The sequence below is a fragment of the Salvelinus sp. IW2-2015 genome, linkage group LG26 (genome assembly GCF_002910315.2).
Source record: "Salvelinus sp. IW2-2015 linkage group LG26, ASM291031v2, whole genome shotgun sequence".
NCBI classification, from domain to species: domain Eukaryota; kingdom Metazoa; phylum Chordata; class Actinopteri; order Salmoniformes; family Salmonidae; genus Salvelinus; species Salvelinus sp. IW2-2015.
In genome coordinates this window covers 14974812-14991851 of record NC_036866.1, presented here as the reverse complement: position 1 = coordinate 14991851, position 17040 = coordinate 14974812, and the positions used below count along the sequence as shown (strand labels likewise).

Genomic DNA, 17040 nt, shown 5'->3' with positions numbered 1-17040 from the left:
GAGAAGACTAAATAAATGGAAATGGGCTGCTTTTCAAGACAATGTGCAATAGCATCACATCATGAAAACAGGTATTGTAATGATGTGCGTCTTTGACTGTAGTTTCTACTGACCTGGGACCAGGCGCTGTACTGCCAGCTCTGGAGCAGACAGTCCCCGTGGCAGGCCTCTCTGGCCTGGGGTTTAGGTAGGTCAGAACAGGCCCTCCCCTCCACCCTCTCACTCTGCCTCTTCAGCAAGCTGTACCTCATACACTGCACGTCCATGGTCCGGTAGCCAGGGCCACACTTAGCAGAACATTCACTCTTCCCTGCTACATTCCACCTGCAAACAGGCTATATGGGTTAGTGTCTGTTTAACAGATATATAGTGACAGTGTGTGTGTGTGTGTGTTAAGTTGTGTGTGTATCTACCTGAGTTCACAGTCAGTGTTACATGGCTCAGTGGCAGCGTTGGGACGGGGTAGAGGCTCACAGCGCTGGTCAGAAACCCCCAGGTGGTCACTCTTCCTCACACATACCGCCTTGCGCTGTCGTTCACCTACACACACACACATGTAAGATTTGAATGTTTGAATTAGATCCGATCGGGCTAGGATCGACTGCCAAAGATCACATTTCCCCCTCCTTTAAATTGTTTTATTAACTCTCTGCGATTGGGTCCCAGTCCAAATGGGATTAGGGGTTCTGGGATGAAACTGCTTCAACTGGATCCTGCTAATGATGCTGAGTCCTGCGAGACACAGGAAGTTTCAGCCCCTGGTCCTAGGAGAAACTTTCAGGAGAGATTTAGTGTGCTCAGAACAGGGGAGAATAACTGCCCCCTCTCATTGGCAGGTTGACTTTTAGTCTGAGTCTTGTCCTGGTGGCAGAACTGAGCGATTTGCCCTTAGATAGGCCAGCTGGGAAGTCAAAATTGGCTATAATGTAAAACTTCATGAACCAGAAAATAGCTTTTTGGTCTTAATTTAAGGTTAGGGTTAGGCATTAGGGTTAGGATTCAAATCAAATTGTATTACTTTGTGGCTGTGCCAGCTAGTGACCACACTACAGAGCTGCCTCCAGAACAAGATTCATGAAGAGAAACGCTACCCTGCCTCTCATCGAAGCCACGGAAGTTCAATGCCGATTGTTTGCAGAAAACAGGATCCCCCATTATAGGGAATGAAAAAATTATTTATTTATTTTATTTATTTACCGTTATTTTACCAGGTAAGTTGACTGAGAACACATTCTCATTTGCAGCAACGACCTGGGGAATAGTTACAGGGGAGAGGAGGGGGATGAATGAGCCAATTGTAAACTGGGGATTATTAGGTGACCATGATGGTTTGAGGGCCAGATTGGGAATTTAGCCAGGACACCGGGGTTAACACCCCTACTCTTACGATAAGTGCCATGGGATCTTTAATGACCTCAGAGAGTCAGGACACCCGTTTAACGTCCCATCCGAAAGACGGCACCCTACACAGGGCAGTGTCCCCAATCACTGCCCTGGGGCATTGGGATATTTTTTAGACCAGAGGAAAGAGTGCCTCCTACTGGCCCTCCAACACCACTTCCAGCAGCATCTGGTCTCCCATCCAGGGACTGACCAGGACCAACCCTGCTTAGCTTCAGAAGGAATGAAAAAATGGCAATCTTTGTGTTCAATCTTTGTGTAAACCCCCCCCCCCCCCCCCAAAAACAAAGACAATCACGGCTTCTAATATACTAGATGTATGTCCTTGAACAGATTATTTAAAAATTGCACACAGGAAAAGTTACAAGGATCATTTAGTTGCTAATGGCAGCCTGCAATACCTTGGTCGGCCTTCAACCTGAGTTACTCAATGAGAGGGGGCAGCACTGAGCTAGCCTGCAACGTTACTTCCTGGAGTAGCTCAAACTGCACATGTTATGTCTTATGAGACGCCATCTTAACCGACTTCATTTGGCTTCAATGCGCTATTGGATCTTCACATAGGAATGAACGGTGCGGCAGGTAGCCTAGTGGTTAGAGCGTTGGACTAGTAATCACAAAGGTTGCAAGTTCAAATCCTGAGCTGACCTTGTAAAAATCTGTCGTTCTGCCCCTGAACAAGGCAGGTAACCCACTGTTCCTAGGCCGTCATCAAAAATAAGATTTTGTTCGTAACTGACTTGCCTAGTTAATTTAAGGGAACCATTTTTTTTTAAATGGTGTCACGGGATTGATGGCTTTGTCCATTCAAATATACATTAATTGGCTCAGTAAGGTTAGAGGGCAGGCTAAGGGGAAGGAAGGTGTACTGGGATGTGATCAACCAGGTCACAGCAGAGGGGCTGCCAGGAGAGGAGGTCGGTTGATTTATAGGGGGGGTTCGTACTCAGTACTCATGCTGTGGTGTGTGGGGGTCAAAATAGCATTGGTGGCTAAAGCCTGAAACACATGGGTAACAGGGTGGACAACTGTGACCTTACCCTGACACTTGGGTACTGGGTGGATGACTATGACTTTACCCTGACACATGGGTAACTGGGTAGACAACTATGACTTTACCCTGACACATGGGTAACTGGGTGGATGCCTGATACATTACCCTGACACATTAACTGGGTGGATGACTATGACTTTATCCTGACACATGCGGTATACTGGGTGGAGATTATGACTTTACCCTGACACATGGTAACTGGTGGTGATTATGACTTTACCCTGACACATGGTAATTGGTGGATATGATGACTTACCTGAACAGTGGTAACTGGGCTGGATGACTTTTACCTGACACATGGGTAACTGGGGTGGATGATTATGACTTTACCCTGACACATGGGTACTGGTGGACGACTATGACCTTTACCCTGACACATGGGTAACTGGGTGGACTGCACTATATGCCTTTACCCTGACGCACATGGTAACTGGGTGACGTACTTATGACTTACCCTGACACATGGGTAAACTGGGTGGACGCTATGACTTTACCCTGACACATGGTAACTGGTGTGGATGTCTATGACTTTACCCTGACACATTGGGTAACTGGGTGGATGTTCTATGACTTTACCCTGACACATGGGTAACTGGGTGGATGTCTATGACTTTACCCTGACACATGGGTAACTGGGTGGACGACTATAACCTTACCCTGACACATGCGGCTACAATCCAGCCAAGAGCCTGAGGGGTCCCACACAAACTGTTCCCTGTGCTCCTCGATGGGGATGTTGAAGGAGTAGCGCACATCTGGGTTGTACAGGTTCCCCACACACAGGACCTAGGGCAACAATGATACGGGAAATACTTATATAGAAGTATAGATGGGGGAAGGGAGGAGAGGGGGACAGAGAAAGCTAGAGAGAGAGAGAAAGCAGAGAGAGATAAAGACAGAAACAAACAGAAGAGCGAGAGAGAGAGACAAAGAGACAGAGACATCAGCCTTGCCTGTAGGATGAGTTCCTCCTCAACACGTTCAGTGCAGTTGATGCGCTCCTCTTTGGTGTCTGAGCCGCTGTACTCAATGACGGTTCCCTTGAAGGGGATTTCCCTTTTGAACATGGCCACCACAAAGTTCCCATTCAGGAGAAAGTTAGAATGACTGTCAGATAAAGCTGAAAGGAAACAAACAAAAAGTAGAAAAATAAATAATAAAAAGAAAATATTGCCTCAAGACATTGGATAAAAACTGCTTTCTTTGCTAAAAACTTTTTGAGTCTTGTGGGTTTCAGGTTTGGAAAATCGTTTGAGGAGGAAAGTAGCTTTGTCATTCCAAGCTGTATGTAAACATTCAATGACTTCAAACCAAAAATGTTCTGCAATGCCATTGTTGCAAGAGGGTATGTTGAAACATTGGTGGCACCAAATTGCAGTCATTTGGAGTTAGACTGCGTGACTCTCTTTACGACTGGCATTACAATGCTAACAAAGTAGCTCCACTGTCTTGAAATACAAACCAGTGCATAAAAACACACAAACACAAAAGACAAGCTCACACATGCTGAACAAACCCTTGTTTATACACTACCAACCAAACACCAACTACCCCCTTCAACACACACACATACACACAAGAAGTATGGTTCTGTGAAATATGCAGTAATTACAATGTGAGAGAGCCCATGTTGAAACAATGTGTGTGATTAGGTCTCTAGGCACAACTTTGTTCACATTCAAGTCTGTACACTACCAGAAGAGGACCCCAGCTAGTCCCCTTTAACCCCCGACTGCCTGTGTGTGTGGTGTGTGATGGCCAATGACAAAAACACCTCTTCTGGCAGTCATCACCTGCACCCTCCAGCAGTGAGAAAAATGTATTGGCTAACACACATACACAAACAAAGCCATTGCCCATCTCACCCAGCCCCTATCCACTTTCATCTGGCCTGGCTACACATGGCTCTAATTAACACCTTTTCTACACACATTCAGCTTCCTCTCATTCTGACACACTGTTTGCTTTCCCAGCTATCCCTTATCCTCTGGCCCATTTGGCTCCGGGCCCCGCCATGCTTCCTCCATATACAGTTGAAGTCGGAAGTTTACATACACCTTAGCCAAATACATAAAAACTCAGTTTTTCACAATTCATGACATTTAATCCTAGTAAGAATGTAAAATGTCAGAATAACAGAAGAGAAAATTACTTTCATTACATTCCCAGTGGGTAAGAAGTTTACATACACTCAATTCGTATTTGGTAGCATTGCCTTTAAATTGTTCAACTGGGTCAAACATTTCGGGTAGCCTTCCACAAGCTTCCCACAATAAGTTGGGTGAATTTTGGCCCATTACTCTTGACATAGCTGGTGTAACTGAGTCAGGTTTGTAGGCCCCCTTGCTCGCACATGCTTTTTCAGTTCTGCTCACAACTTTTCTATAGGATTGGGGTCAGGGCTTTGTAATGGCCACTCCAATACCTTGACTTTGTTGTCCTTAAGCCATTTTGCCACAACTTTGGAAATATGCTTGGGGATCATTGTCCATTTGGAAGACCCATTTGCGACCAAGTTTCAAATTCCTGACTGACGTCTTGAGATGTTGCTTCAATATATCTACATAATTTTCCTCCCTCTTGATGCCATCTATTTTGTGAAGTGCACCAGTCCCTCTTGCAGCAAACCACCCCCACAACATGATGCTGCCACCCCCGTGCTTCACGGTTGGGATGGTGTTCTTCGGCTTGCAAGCCTCCCCCTTTTTCCTCCAAACATAACGATGGTCCTTATGGCCAATAAGTTCTATTTTTGTTTCATCAGACCAGAGGACATTTCTCCAAGAAGTACGATCTTTTTGTTGCAAACCGTAGTCTGGCTTTTTTTTATGGCGGTTTTGGAGCAGTGGCTTCTTCCTTGCTGAGCGCCCTTTCAGGTTATGTCGATATAGGACTCGTTTTACTGTGGATATAGATACTTTTGTACTTATTTCCTCCAGAATCTTCACAATGTCCTTTGCTGTTGTTCTGGGATTGATTTGCACTTTTCGCACGAAAGTACGTTCATCTCTAGGAGACAGAACGCGTCTCCTTCCTGAGCGGTATGACTGCTGCGTGGTCCCATGGTGTTTATACTTGCGTACTATTGTTTGTACAGATGAACGTGGTACCTTCAGGCGTTTGGAAATTGCTCCCAACCCAAGGATGAACCAGACTTGTGGAGGTCTACAATTTGTCTTCTGAAGTCTTGGCTGATTTCTTTTGATTTTCCCATGATGTCAAGCAAAGAGGCACTGAATTTGAAGGTAGGCCTTGAAATAAATCCACATGTACACCTCCAATGGACTCAAATGATGTCAATTAGCCTGTCAGAAGCTTCTAAAAACATGACATATTTTTCTGGAATTTTCCAAGCTGTTTAAAGGCACAGTCAATTTAGCCTATGTAAACTTCTGACCCACTGGAATTGTGATACAGTGAATTATAAGTGAAATAATCTGTCTGTAAACAATTGTTGGAAAAATTACTTGTGTCATGCACAAAGTAGATGTCCTAACTGATTTGCCAAAACTATAGTTTGTTAACTTCTTATGGCTACGGGGGCAGTATTGAGTAGCTTGGATGAAAGGTGCACAGAGGTGCCCAGAGTAAACGGCCTGCTCCTCAGTCATAGTTGCTAATATTTGCATATTATTATTAGTATTGGATAGAAAACACTCTGAAGTTTCTAAAACTGTTTGAATTATGTCTGTGAGTATAACAGAACTCATATGGCAGGCAAAAACCTGAGAAGTTCCACTTCCTGTTTGGATTTTTTCTGAGGTGGCAGATTTTCAACCAAGCTCTCATTGAAATTACAGCGAGATATTGATGAGTTCTCACTTCCTACGGCTTCCACTAGATGTCAACAGTCAATAGAACTTTGTCAGAGGACTCTAATGTGAAGGGGGGCCGAAGGAGACAGGAATTAGTCACCACTGCCACGAGCTGACCATGCTTTGACCACGCGCGTTCACGTGATAGGCAGCTACGTTCCATTGCTCAACTGAAGTCAATCTAATTCTCCGGTTGGAACGTTATTCAAGATGTATGTTAACAACGTTCTAAAGATTGATTCAGTACATCGTTTGACATGTTTCTACTGACTGTTATGGAACTTTTGGACATTTCGTCACGTTATAGTGGACGCGCTTTGTGACTTTGGAATTGTTTACCAAACGCGCTAACCAAAGTAGCTAATTGGACATAAATAACGGACATTATCGAACAAATCAAGCATTTATTGTGGACCTGGGATTCCTAGGACTGCATTCTGATGAAGTTCATCAAAGGTAAGGAAACATTTATCATGTATTTTCTGGWTTCTGTTGACTCCAACATGGCGGCTAATTTKRCTMTTGTTCTGAGCKCCGTCTCAGATTATTGCATGATTTGCTTTTTCCGTAAAGTTTTTTTGAAATCTGACACAGCGGTTGCATTAAGGAGAGGTATATCTATAATTCCATGTGTATAACTTATATTATCATCTCCATTTATGATGAGTATTTCTGTTGAAACGATGTGGCTATGCAAAATCACTTGATGTTTTTTGTAGTAGTGAATGTAACGCGCCAATGTAAACTCAGATTTTTTGAAGTAAATATGAACTTTATCAAACAAAACATGCATGTATTGTGTAACATGAAGTCCTATGAGTGTCATCTGATGAAGATCATCAAAGGTTAGTGATTCATTTTATCTCTATAATTTCTGCTTTTTTCGCTGACAATGCTATCTTTCGCTGGAAAAATGGCTGTGCTTATTGGTGGTTTAGTGGTGACCTAACATAATCGTTGTAGTGCTTTCGCTGAAAAGCATATTTGAAATCGGTCATTTTGGTGGGATTAAACAAAAGATTACCTTATAAAAATGATATAAGACACATGTATGTTTGAGCAATTTTAATTATGAGATTTCTGTTGTTTTGAATTTGGCGCCCTGCACTTTCACTGGCTGTTGTCATATCGATCCCGTAGCGGGATTGCAGCCATAAAGAAGTTTAACAAGAAATTTGTGAATATGGTTGAAAAACTAGTTTTAATGACTCCAACCTAAGTGTAATTAACTTCCAACTTCAACTGTACATTCTGACTGGTATAAATGACTAGTGGTTTGTATTAGTCCATACTTCCTCACCCCCTTAACCCCACTTCCTAAACAACCAGTCCCTAAAGCTGGGGTCCACTGGGTGGTAAGCCATTGTCTCGACCAAGTGGCTGCCCTTGAGTAGAGAGGCGAGCTGAGGGACAAACAACATTGACATATTGTTATGGTGCCCACCCATTTTAAAAGGAAAGGCAACCAAATAAACATATTTATAAGTCCTTTTATAGCTAGAAAGGGAATTTGCCAATAAACTGGCTTGTGAGTGAGTGGCCTGCGTGTGAAGCACGCATGGCTAAGCAGTGGACAGCATTCACTCATGCTCACACACACGCAACCAGCACCAGCATCCGCCACACGCGACACACACATACCCACAACACAAGCAGCAAACTCACCGACGGTAGTTGTCATCACCCGACTTATCCCAAGAGTAGCTTGACCTGTTTAATAATCAATGTTGGTGGCTCCTGCAGGGATCCCGACCACTGTGTTGTAACCATGGGACAAGAAGGAAGAGGAGAGAGAGAGAGAGAGACGAGAAGAGAAGAGAGAGAGAGAGAGAGAGAGAAGGAGAGAGAGAGAGAGAGAGAGAGAGACGCAGATGCCAGAACGCCAGAACGAGAGAGAGAGAGAGAGAGAGAGAGAGAGAGAGAAAGAGGCCCACCCATAAAATAATATGTAATTATTTCCCCGGCCCGGCGCTTGCCTTGTAATTTCCCTGGGTCTGTGTTCCATGACAGGCCGACATGGGTAGAGGAAAGAGGAGAGGAGAGGAGAGACTGAGCAGGAGCGAGGGAAACGGTGAGAGAGAAGATGGAGGAAGACAGTAGAAACAAAACAGGAGATGAAAGAGAAGAGGTGAGAGGTGGAAAGAAGTGAGAGGAGAGGGTTAAGACAGAGATATTAGAACGAGGGGAGAGGAGAGGGTTAAAACAGAGATATTGGAGTGAAGAGAGGGTTATAACAGAGATATTGGAGTGAGGGGAGAGGAGAGAGCCAGGGTTAGAACATAGATATTGGAGTGATGGGAGAGGAGAGGGTTAAAACAGAGATATTGGAGAGGGGAGAGGAGAGGGTTAGAACAGAGATATTGGAGTGGTGGGAGAGGAGAGGGTTAAAACAGAGATATTATTGTGAGGGGAGAGGAGAGGGTTAAAACAGAGATATTGGAGTGAGGGGAGAGGAGATGGTTAAAACAGAGATATTGGAGTGAGAGGTGAGGAGAGGGTTAAAAATAGATATTGGAGTGAGGGGAGAGGACAGGGTTAAACAGAGATATTGGAGTGAGGGCAGAGGAGAGGGTTAAAAGAGAGATATTGGAGTGAGGGGAGAAGAGAGGGTTAGAACAGAGATATTGGAGTGAGGGGTGAGTAGAGGGTTAAAAAAGAGATATGGGATTGAGGAGAAATGAGAGGGTTAGAACAGAGATGGGTTCTCGAGTGGCGCAGCGGTCTAAGGCACCGCCTCTCATTGTTAGAAGCGTCACTACAGTCCCTGGTTTGATTCCATGCTGTATCACATCCGGCCGTGATTGTGAGTCCCATAGGGCGGCACACAATTGGCCCAGCGTCGTCCGGGTTTGGCCGGGATAGGCCGTCATTGTTAAATAAAGGTTATATTATAAAAATATAAAAATAGATATTGGAGTGAGGGGAGAGGGTCAGAACATAGATATTGGAGTGAGGGGAGAGGGTCAGAACAGAGATATTGGAGTGAGGGGAGAGGGTCAGAACAGAGATATTGGAGTGAGGGGAGAGGGTCAGAACAGAGATATTGGAGTGAGGGGAGAGGAGAGTAGTCAGAGGAGAAAGTGGCTGGAGAGAACTGAATTAAAGAGAGGGGAGAGAGGAGGAGAAAATAGGGGATGAAAAGAGGGTGAGAGGGGGAAAGAGAAGGGGGTGAGTGGAGAAGGGAGAGAGAAGTGCCTGGGCCACTCGGGGGCAGCACTAGTAAAGGTTATGTCTTGTCACAACGACCGACCGTCCAACCACACACTTTATCACTCAATCTACGTTCGGTGGTCACTATTGTTGATTGAAGTGCATTTTCTTTGTAGTCAAAGGAATAAGCCCATAACCCTTATATTCTACAGTCACTCTGGTACCACAAGAAAAGGCTGCAGCTTCCAGTCTTACAGTATCAACAACAAAAAAATTGACTTTTTGCTCTAAATTCTAAAAGATAAACAACAATTGCTTAAGAATGTCCATAAGAAAACTCCAGTGCTAAAAAACAGCAGCATAAATGTCTCTTCTGTGCTGTTAGGTTTTAAGTAGCATGTTAAATTCCCTCTCTAACCAGTGAAGACAGAATAAGCACATAAGTACAAGGAGTGGGTGAACTGTTTAAACCGCAGACCAGGTCCCCCTTAGAGAAAGCCACAGCTCATCCACAGACCCTCGAAGCCCCCAATGCAACCGTTCACCACACACACAATCTAATCGCAACCACAGGGAGACCGCGGAATGCAAACACAGTCCTCCAGGAGAGACACCCCTGGTGCACCCTGGGAAAGCTGAGGTCTACCTCATGACGGGCAGACAGACACACAGCACTGTACCGAGGGAGAAGAAGACTAGGAGACCACTGTTCTAAATGTTTTTTACTGTACATACGCTAATTTAGTTACACAGCAAAGGGTAAGCCATAGGTTACTTCAACTTTCAATGTGTCTAAGCGTTACAGCTTGGGATCTGGGTAAAGGAGCTAAATGAATAAAACAAATCATTATTATTATAAAAAGGAAGTGTGCTTTTATCAGGGTCCAGAGTCTCCTCAGCTCTGGGTGAGGTCCTCAAACCCCTGAGTTAGTGGCTCTCCTCTCCTCATTTAGCTGTTTACACTGTTAACTGGCTAAAGAGGGAGATGGACAGGGAGAGGAGGATGGAGAGGGAGAGGAAGGAGTCGAGGGAAAGGGAGAAAGAGAGAGGGAGAGGTGAGGGAGGGAGAAGGAGAGAGAAGGAGAAGATGAAGAGAGGGAGAGGAGGGAGAGGAGTGGACCATGCTGGACCAGAGATATCCTGGCTGGGCTGAGTTCCCATTCATGTCATCCTGGTCTAAGCTTGGTCTGGCTGCACATGCTTGGCCTGGGACTCCTCAGTAGAAACACAAGCAGAGGAATGGACAGATAGAGGATGAGAGATGAAGAGAAGTAAATAGCAAAATAAATATTGAGTAAATATTGAGCCAAATTCACAACCATTTATGCTAATTTATTTTGTTATTTTGCAGCTCAGACTTGAAGGGGATTTGATGTAATCAGTGCTTGGCCCGGGAAGAGACATCATACTAATCATGAGTTCAAGGGGGTCACGCTGGGTCGGAGTTAAGTTTGAGAACTTCTAGAGTTTACTGAGGTTTTCAACGGGTTTTGGAGACTTATTCAGGATATCCATTATACAAAGCATTGTCCCAAAGCAAAAGGAAAATGTTCACTCCCTTCACTAGCATCCAAAAGTTGTGTCATAATTCTGTTGTCATTTGTGCATTGTCCAAGTGTCAATTAGTTTAGCAAGTTTAGCATAGCACAAATCTTTATGTACTTTGTATATTGCATTTCAACTGTTCATAGACAGTTGTTGTTGTAAACAGTGTGCAATACCTGCTAACGTACTTTGGAATAGAGGGAAAAAAGAGAAAGGCAGCCAGGCTTACCATACTCAGCATCGTTGAAGGTCCCAGCAAGGGTTTTGCAGGAGGAGTTGTCCCCTCCACACACTCCACACTTGTCATTTTTCGCCTTGGAGTTCAACACATGATCACAGCCTGCTTGCTGTTAAAACAGACAGAGACACACCAATCAGACAAGGGGTCACACAGAGACACACCAATCAGACAGGGGGTCACACCAAGGGCTATGTCAATCATCAGTGGTCACAATCCTGCACTAAAAATAGACGTTTATATACTCAATCCAACACCGCAAAACTAAAGCTTTCTCTGTTTGTGTGTGTGTGTGTGTGTGTGTGTGTGTGTGTGTGTGTGTGCTAAATGACTTAAATGTAAATGTAAATGTAAATGTGTGTACATACTCTGATACAGTATGTCACAACATTGTTAGTGATATGCTGATATAGACAGACACATCTGAGAGAACATATATCAGTTTGTAAGTTAGCTGTGTTTGATACACAGTATGACGTTAGGGAGTACAGTTACCCGACAGAGGCCTTGAACACAGATATCGTAGGTGTCTGGGCCACACGGCGTGCCGTCGATGACACGATCCTTCAACTGATAGTAGGCCATCGTCCCAGCAACCCGACAGAAGAGCTTGCACCGATCCTTCATTAGAACTACACAGGAAAAACACACCCATTGGAAGATGACTGTATGGTGAGATATACATCAGTGGAGGCTGCTGAGGGAAGGATGGCTCATACTAATGGCTGGAACAGAGTAAATGTGTTGGAAACCATTGGAAACCATGTGTTTGATGTATTTGATACCATTCCACCTATTCCACCCCAGCCATTACCACGAGCCCGTCCTCCCCAATTAAGGTGCCACCAACCTCCTGTGATATATATATACTGACAAAGCTATGGATGAATCATTTTACATGACATGATATAATGAATGTCAAATAACAACAAAAACAATAATAATGGCAACAACAACAACAATCTACAGTTAGCAAAAGGCCTCACAAAATAGGTCTACAAACTCAAAAATATGTCATTCTCTACAAAAGTACAGCTGTCAACATTTTTGCAAGGGTCAGCAGTTAGCTTTGCTGAAATAACTGCATTTGTATCAGTTGTTCAGAAAAATTCCCATTCTGTTTGACACCATTTTGGCCTCTGTGCTTGGTCAGTGTGCTTGGTCAGTGTGCTTGGTCAGTGTGCTTGTATAACATTGTATTGTGATAGCTCGCGGTTACTTCTTCCAAATCTTAAACCCTGCGCTAAAGCCCTGTCTCCTTTGCCAAATGGCAACTCGTTCAACTGTGCAAGCCATCACTATAATTATTACAATGCGTGAGGTATAGAAGAGGGAAGCTATCCAGGAGTATATATTTTAGTACTGTATGCTTCTCAAGTGTTGATTACTCTGTACATTTTTCATGTCTGTTCCTATCATGACTATGCAGAGCATTGAGGGAAAACACACTGACAGAATTTGCCTGTACTGACCCAAAAGCCAACAGTACAGTTATCTACCTACCAGGACACAATGGGGAGTGGGGTAAGGAGACAGCAGAACCAGAGCCATGTTTTAAGTCATTCAAAATAATATTGACACCTTAACCCTACCTAGCCCTCAATTAGGCATGGTGGACCTTCTGACAGTTGAAGTCTGGTTCTTTGAGCTCTGTGAGGGAGCATCAAGAGGTGTCTATAGGTGTAGTATAGGGTAGGGTATAGGGTAGTAGAATGCTATAATGTAATGTTATCAACTGTTATCATAGAGGCTTGGTGTTATCATGGTTTAACTACTAGTACAGTGAGTACTCCCACTAATAATACATGGAGTTTTATATATGGTAGCACTTTTAAAGGACTCAAAGACACTTTACAATAGAGGGTACTCACTACCACTGTACTTGGGCACCCAGCGGACGGTGGGAGGTAGACCGTTGATGTTGAAGTGCTTGCCGTCGAACTGAGAGCACTGCTCCTCGCGGAAGTCTCTCCGTCCTCGGGGACACGGCTCAGTGTTGCAGGACCGGAACTTCATCCTTCGACCCACGCAGAACTTTCCTCCATTCCGGGGCCTGAAGAAACATTACAGCAAAATAACTTGATTAAAACATGACTGACATTCACAGAGGCTTTGACTCTTTGATTGAAATGTGTTTTGCCAAGTATGTCCTCAGGCTTTGTTTGTTATTCTTTCTTACTCAGGTGTTGTATTGTTTTGACTGTTACTCAGGTGTAGCATTGTTTTAACTGTTACTCAGGTGTTGTATTGTTTTGACTGATTACTCAGGTGTAGCATTGTTTGACTGTTACTCAGGTGTTGTATTGTTTTGAACTGTTACTCAGGTGTTGTATTGTTTTGACTGTTACTCAGGTGTTTGTATTGTTTTGACTGTTACTCAGGGTTGTATTGTTTGACTGTACTCAGGTGTTGTATTGTTTGACTGTTACTCAGGTGTTGTATTGTTTTGACTGTTACTCAGGTGTTGTATAGTTTGACTGTTACTCAGGTGTTGTATTGTTTTGACTGTTACTCAGGTGTTGTATTGTTTGACTGTTACTCAGGTGTTGTGTTGTATTGTTGACTGTTACTCAGGTGTTGTATTGTTTTGACTGTTACTCAGGTGTTGTATAGTTTGACTGTTACTCAGGTGTTGTATTGTTTTGACTGTTACTCAGGTGTTGTATTGTTTTGACTGTTACTCAGGTGTTGTGTTGTTTGACTGTTACTCAGTGTTGTATTGTTTTGACTGTTACTCAGGTGTTGTATTGTTTTGACTGTTACTCAGGTGTAGCATTGTTTTGACTGTACTCAGGTGTTGTATGTTTTGACTGTTACTCATGTTGTTTGTAGCATTGTTTGACTGTTACTCAGGTGTAGCATTGTTTTGACTGTTACTCAGGTGTAGCATTGTTTTGACTGTACTCAGGTGTAGCATTGTTTTGACTGTTACTCAGGTGTTGTATTGTTTGACTGTTACTCAGGTGTTGTATTGTTTTGACTGTTACTCAGTGTAGCATTGTTTTGACTGTTACTCAGGTGTTGTATTGTTTGACTGTTACTCAGGTGTAGCATTGTTTTAACTGTTACTCAGGTGTTGTATTGTTTTGACTGTTACTCAGGTGTTGTATTGTTTTGACTGTTACTCAGGTGTAGCATTGTTTTGACTGTTACTCAGGTTTTATATTGTTTTGACTGTTACTCAGGTGTTGTATTGTTTGACTGTTACTCAGGTGTTGTATTGTTTGACTGTTACTCAGGTGTTGTATTGTTTTGACTGTTACTCAGGTGTTGTATAGTTTGACTGTTACTCAGGTGTTGTATTGTTTTGACTGTTACTCATGTGTTGTATTGTTTGACTGTTACTCAGGTGTTGTATTGTTTGACTGTTACTCAGGTGTTGTATTGTTTTGACTGTTACTCAGGTGTTGTATTGTTTTGACTGTTACTCAGGGTAGCATTGTTTTGACTGTTACTCAGGTGTTTGTATTGTTTTGACTGTTACTCAGGTGTTGTATTGTTTGACTGTTACTCAGGTGTTGTATTGTTTTGACTGTTACTCAGGTGTTGTTGTTTTGATTACTCAGGTGTTGTATTGTTTGACTGTTACTCAGGTGTTGTATTGTTTTGACTGTTACTCAGGTGTTGCATTGTTTTGACTGTTACTCAGGGGTAGCATTGTTTTTGACTGTTACTCAGGTGTAGCATTGTTTTGACTGTTACTCAGGTGTAGCATTGTTTTGACTGTTACTCAGGTGTTGTATTGTTTTCACTGTTACTCAGGTGTTGTATTGTTTTGACTGTTACTCAGGTGTAGCATTGTTGACTGTTACTCAGCTGTAGTATTGTTTTGACTGTTACTCAGCTGTAGCATTGTTTTGACTGTTACTCAGGTGTTGTGTTGTTTGACTGTTACTCAGGTGTTGTATTGTTTTGACTGTTACTCAGGTGTTGTATTGTTGACTGTTACTCAGTGTTGTATTGTTTTGACTGTTACTCAGGTGTTGTATTGTTTGGACTGTTACTCAGGTGTTGTATTGTTTTGACTGTTACTCAGGTGTAGCATTGTTTTGACTGTTACTCAGCTGTAGTATTGTTTGACTGTTACTCAGCTGTAGCATGTTTTGACTGTTACTCAGGTGTTGTATGTTTGACTGTTACTCAGGTGTTGTATTGTTTTGACTGTTACTCAGGTGTTGTATTGTTTTGACTGTTTACTCAGGTGTTGTATTGTTTTGACTGTTACTCAGGTGTTGTATTGTTTTGGACTGTTACTCAGGTGTTGTATTGTTTTGACTGTTACTCAGGTTTGTATTTTTTGACTGTTACTCAGCTGTTGTATTGTTTTGACTGTTACTCAGGCGTGTAGCATTGTTTTGACTGTTACTCAGGTGTTGTATTGTTTTGACTGTTACTCAGGTGTTGTATTGTTTTGACTGTTACTCAGGTGTAGCATTGTTTTGACTGTTACTCAGGTATATCATTGTTTTGACTGTTACTCAGGTGTAGCATTGTTTTGACTGTTACTCAGGTGTTGTATTGTTTTGCCTGTACTCAGGTGTTGTATTGTTTTGACTGTTACTCAGGTGTAGCATGTTTTGACTGTTACTCGGTGTAGCATTGTTTTGACTGTTACTCAGGTTGTGTTATTGTTTTGACTGTTACTCAGGTGTAGCATTGTTTGACTGTTACTCATGTATATCATTGTTTTGACTGTTACTCAGGCGTAGCATTGTTTTAACTGTTACTCAGGTTTTGTATTGTTTGACTTACTCAGCTGTAGCATTTTTTGAGCTGCGTTATCAAGGTGTTGTATTGTTTGACTGTTACTCAGGTGTTGTATTGTTTTGACTGTTACTCAGGTGTAGCATTGTTTTGACTGTTACTCATGTGTAGCATTGTTTTGACTGTTACTCATGTGTAGCATTGTTTTGACTGTTACTCCTGATTTGTTTTGACTAATCAGAGCCCTTACTCAAGGTGTGTGTTATTGCTTTGACTGGCTACTCCTGGTGTGTTTTGACTTAATTTGGCTTAATTAGACTAAGACTTGATCTAACTCAGTTTTGTAGCAGTCTCCTGGTGTGTTTTGGCTGATTAGTTAGGTGTGTTGAAGTCTCCTGGTGTTTTGCACTAATCAGAATCAGAGTCTTACTCAGGGTTGTTGCAGTCTCTGGAGGTACTCCTGGTGCCTCCTCCACAGGTCCTGGAACAGACACTGTAGTGCCCCCAGGGGCCCCACTCCCCATGGACCGGCCGCAGGTCCAGCTCCTTGTTCACACACTTCCCATGTCTGCAGTGCTGCACAGAGAGACAGTTTAAGTGGTAATATTTCTAATGTATTCTAACGTATTCACGATGGAAAATAAAACTGAAACTTGAATTTCAAACTTGAAAACACATACACACACAGGGGATCCTCTTAAAGAGTGTGACATCATCACTCATCACAATCCCAACCAACACACCCCAGTTCAAGAGTGTCAACTCAGCTCCGGTTGGTGGAGTTTCCGATTTAGCGCAAGCAGCGATCACAGCTGGGAGTTTTGTCCCTCCTTCCCTAATCCTCTTTTTAAATGTAAGACTATCTCCTAAAAGTAAACAAGAGGATGCTAATCCGGCTATTATTTATCCCAGAGGAATGCTTCCAAGTTCCCCATGCAGCTGTAGGGATAGGGTCTGTTGGGCCCCAGCCCCGGACCAACGACTAGCCTACTGCATGGGGAGGGATGAAGGAAGAGGAGGAGATAATGGGATGACAGTGCCAGTTAGAGGAACCAGAGCCAATACATCTTCAAATACGTTTGGCTGTTTCCTCTCAATGAGCTAAGCTAGGTCCTCTCCTGTTGAATTCCTGC

At 43.1% G+C, this 17040-nt stretch overlaps 1 protein-coding gene across 1 annotated transcript in view; it reads right to left on the bottom strand.

Moving 5' to 3' along the window:
• The window catches only part of LOC111952712 (A disintegrin and metalloproteinase with thrombospondin motifs 20-like), a 147757-nt gene that overhangs the window by 49946 nt on the left and 80771 nt on the right, over window positions 1–17040 (bottom strand). The window contains 11 exon segments of the mRNA XM_070435168.1: window positions 114–324; window positions 414–540; window positions 3112–3241; window positions 3409–3575; window positions 5853–5855; window positions 7940–7988; window positions 7991–8040; window positions 11198–11312; window positions 11699–11835; window positions 13075–13256; window positions 16338–16483. Coding sequence (XP_070291269.1) covers window positions 114–324; window positions 414–540; window positions 3112–3241; window positions 3409–3575; window positions 5853–5855; window positions 7940–7988; window positions 7991–8040; window positions 11198–11312; window positions 11699–11835; window positions 13075–13256; window positions 16338–16483 — 1317 coding nt within the window.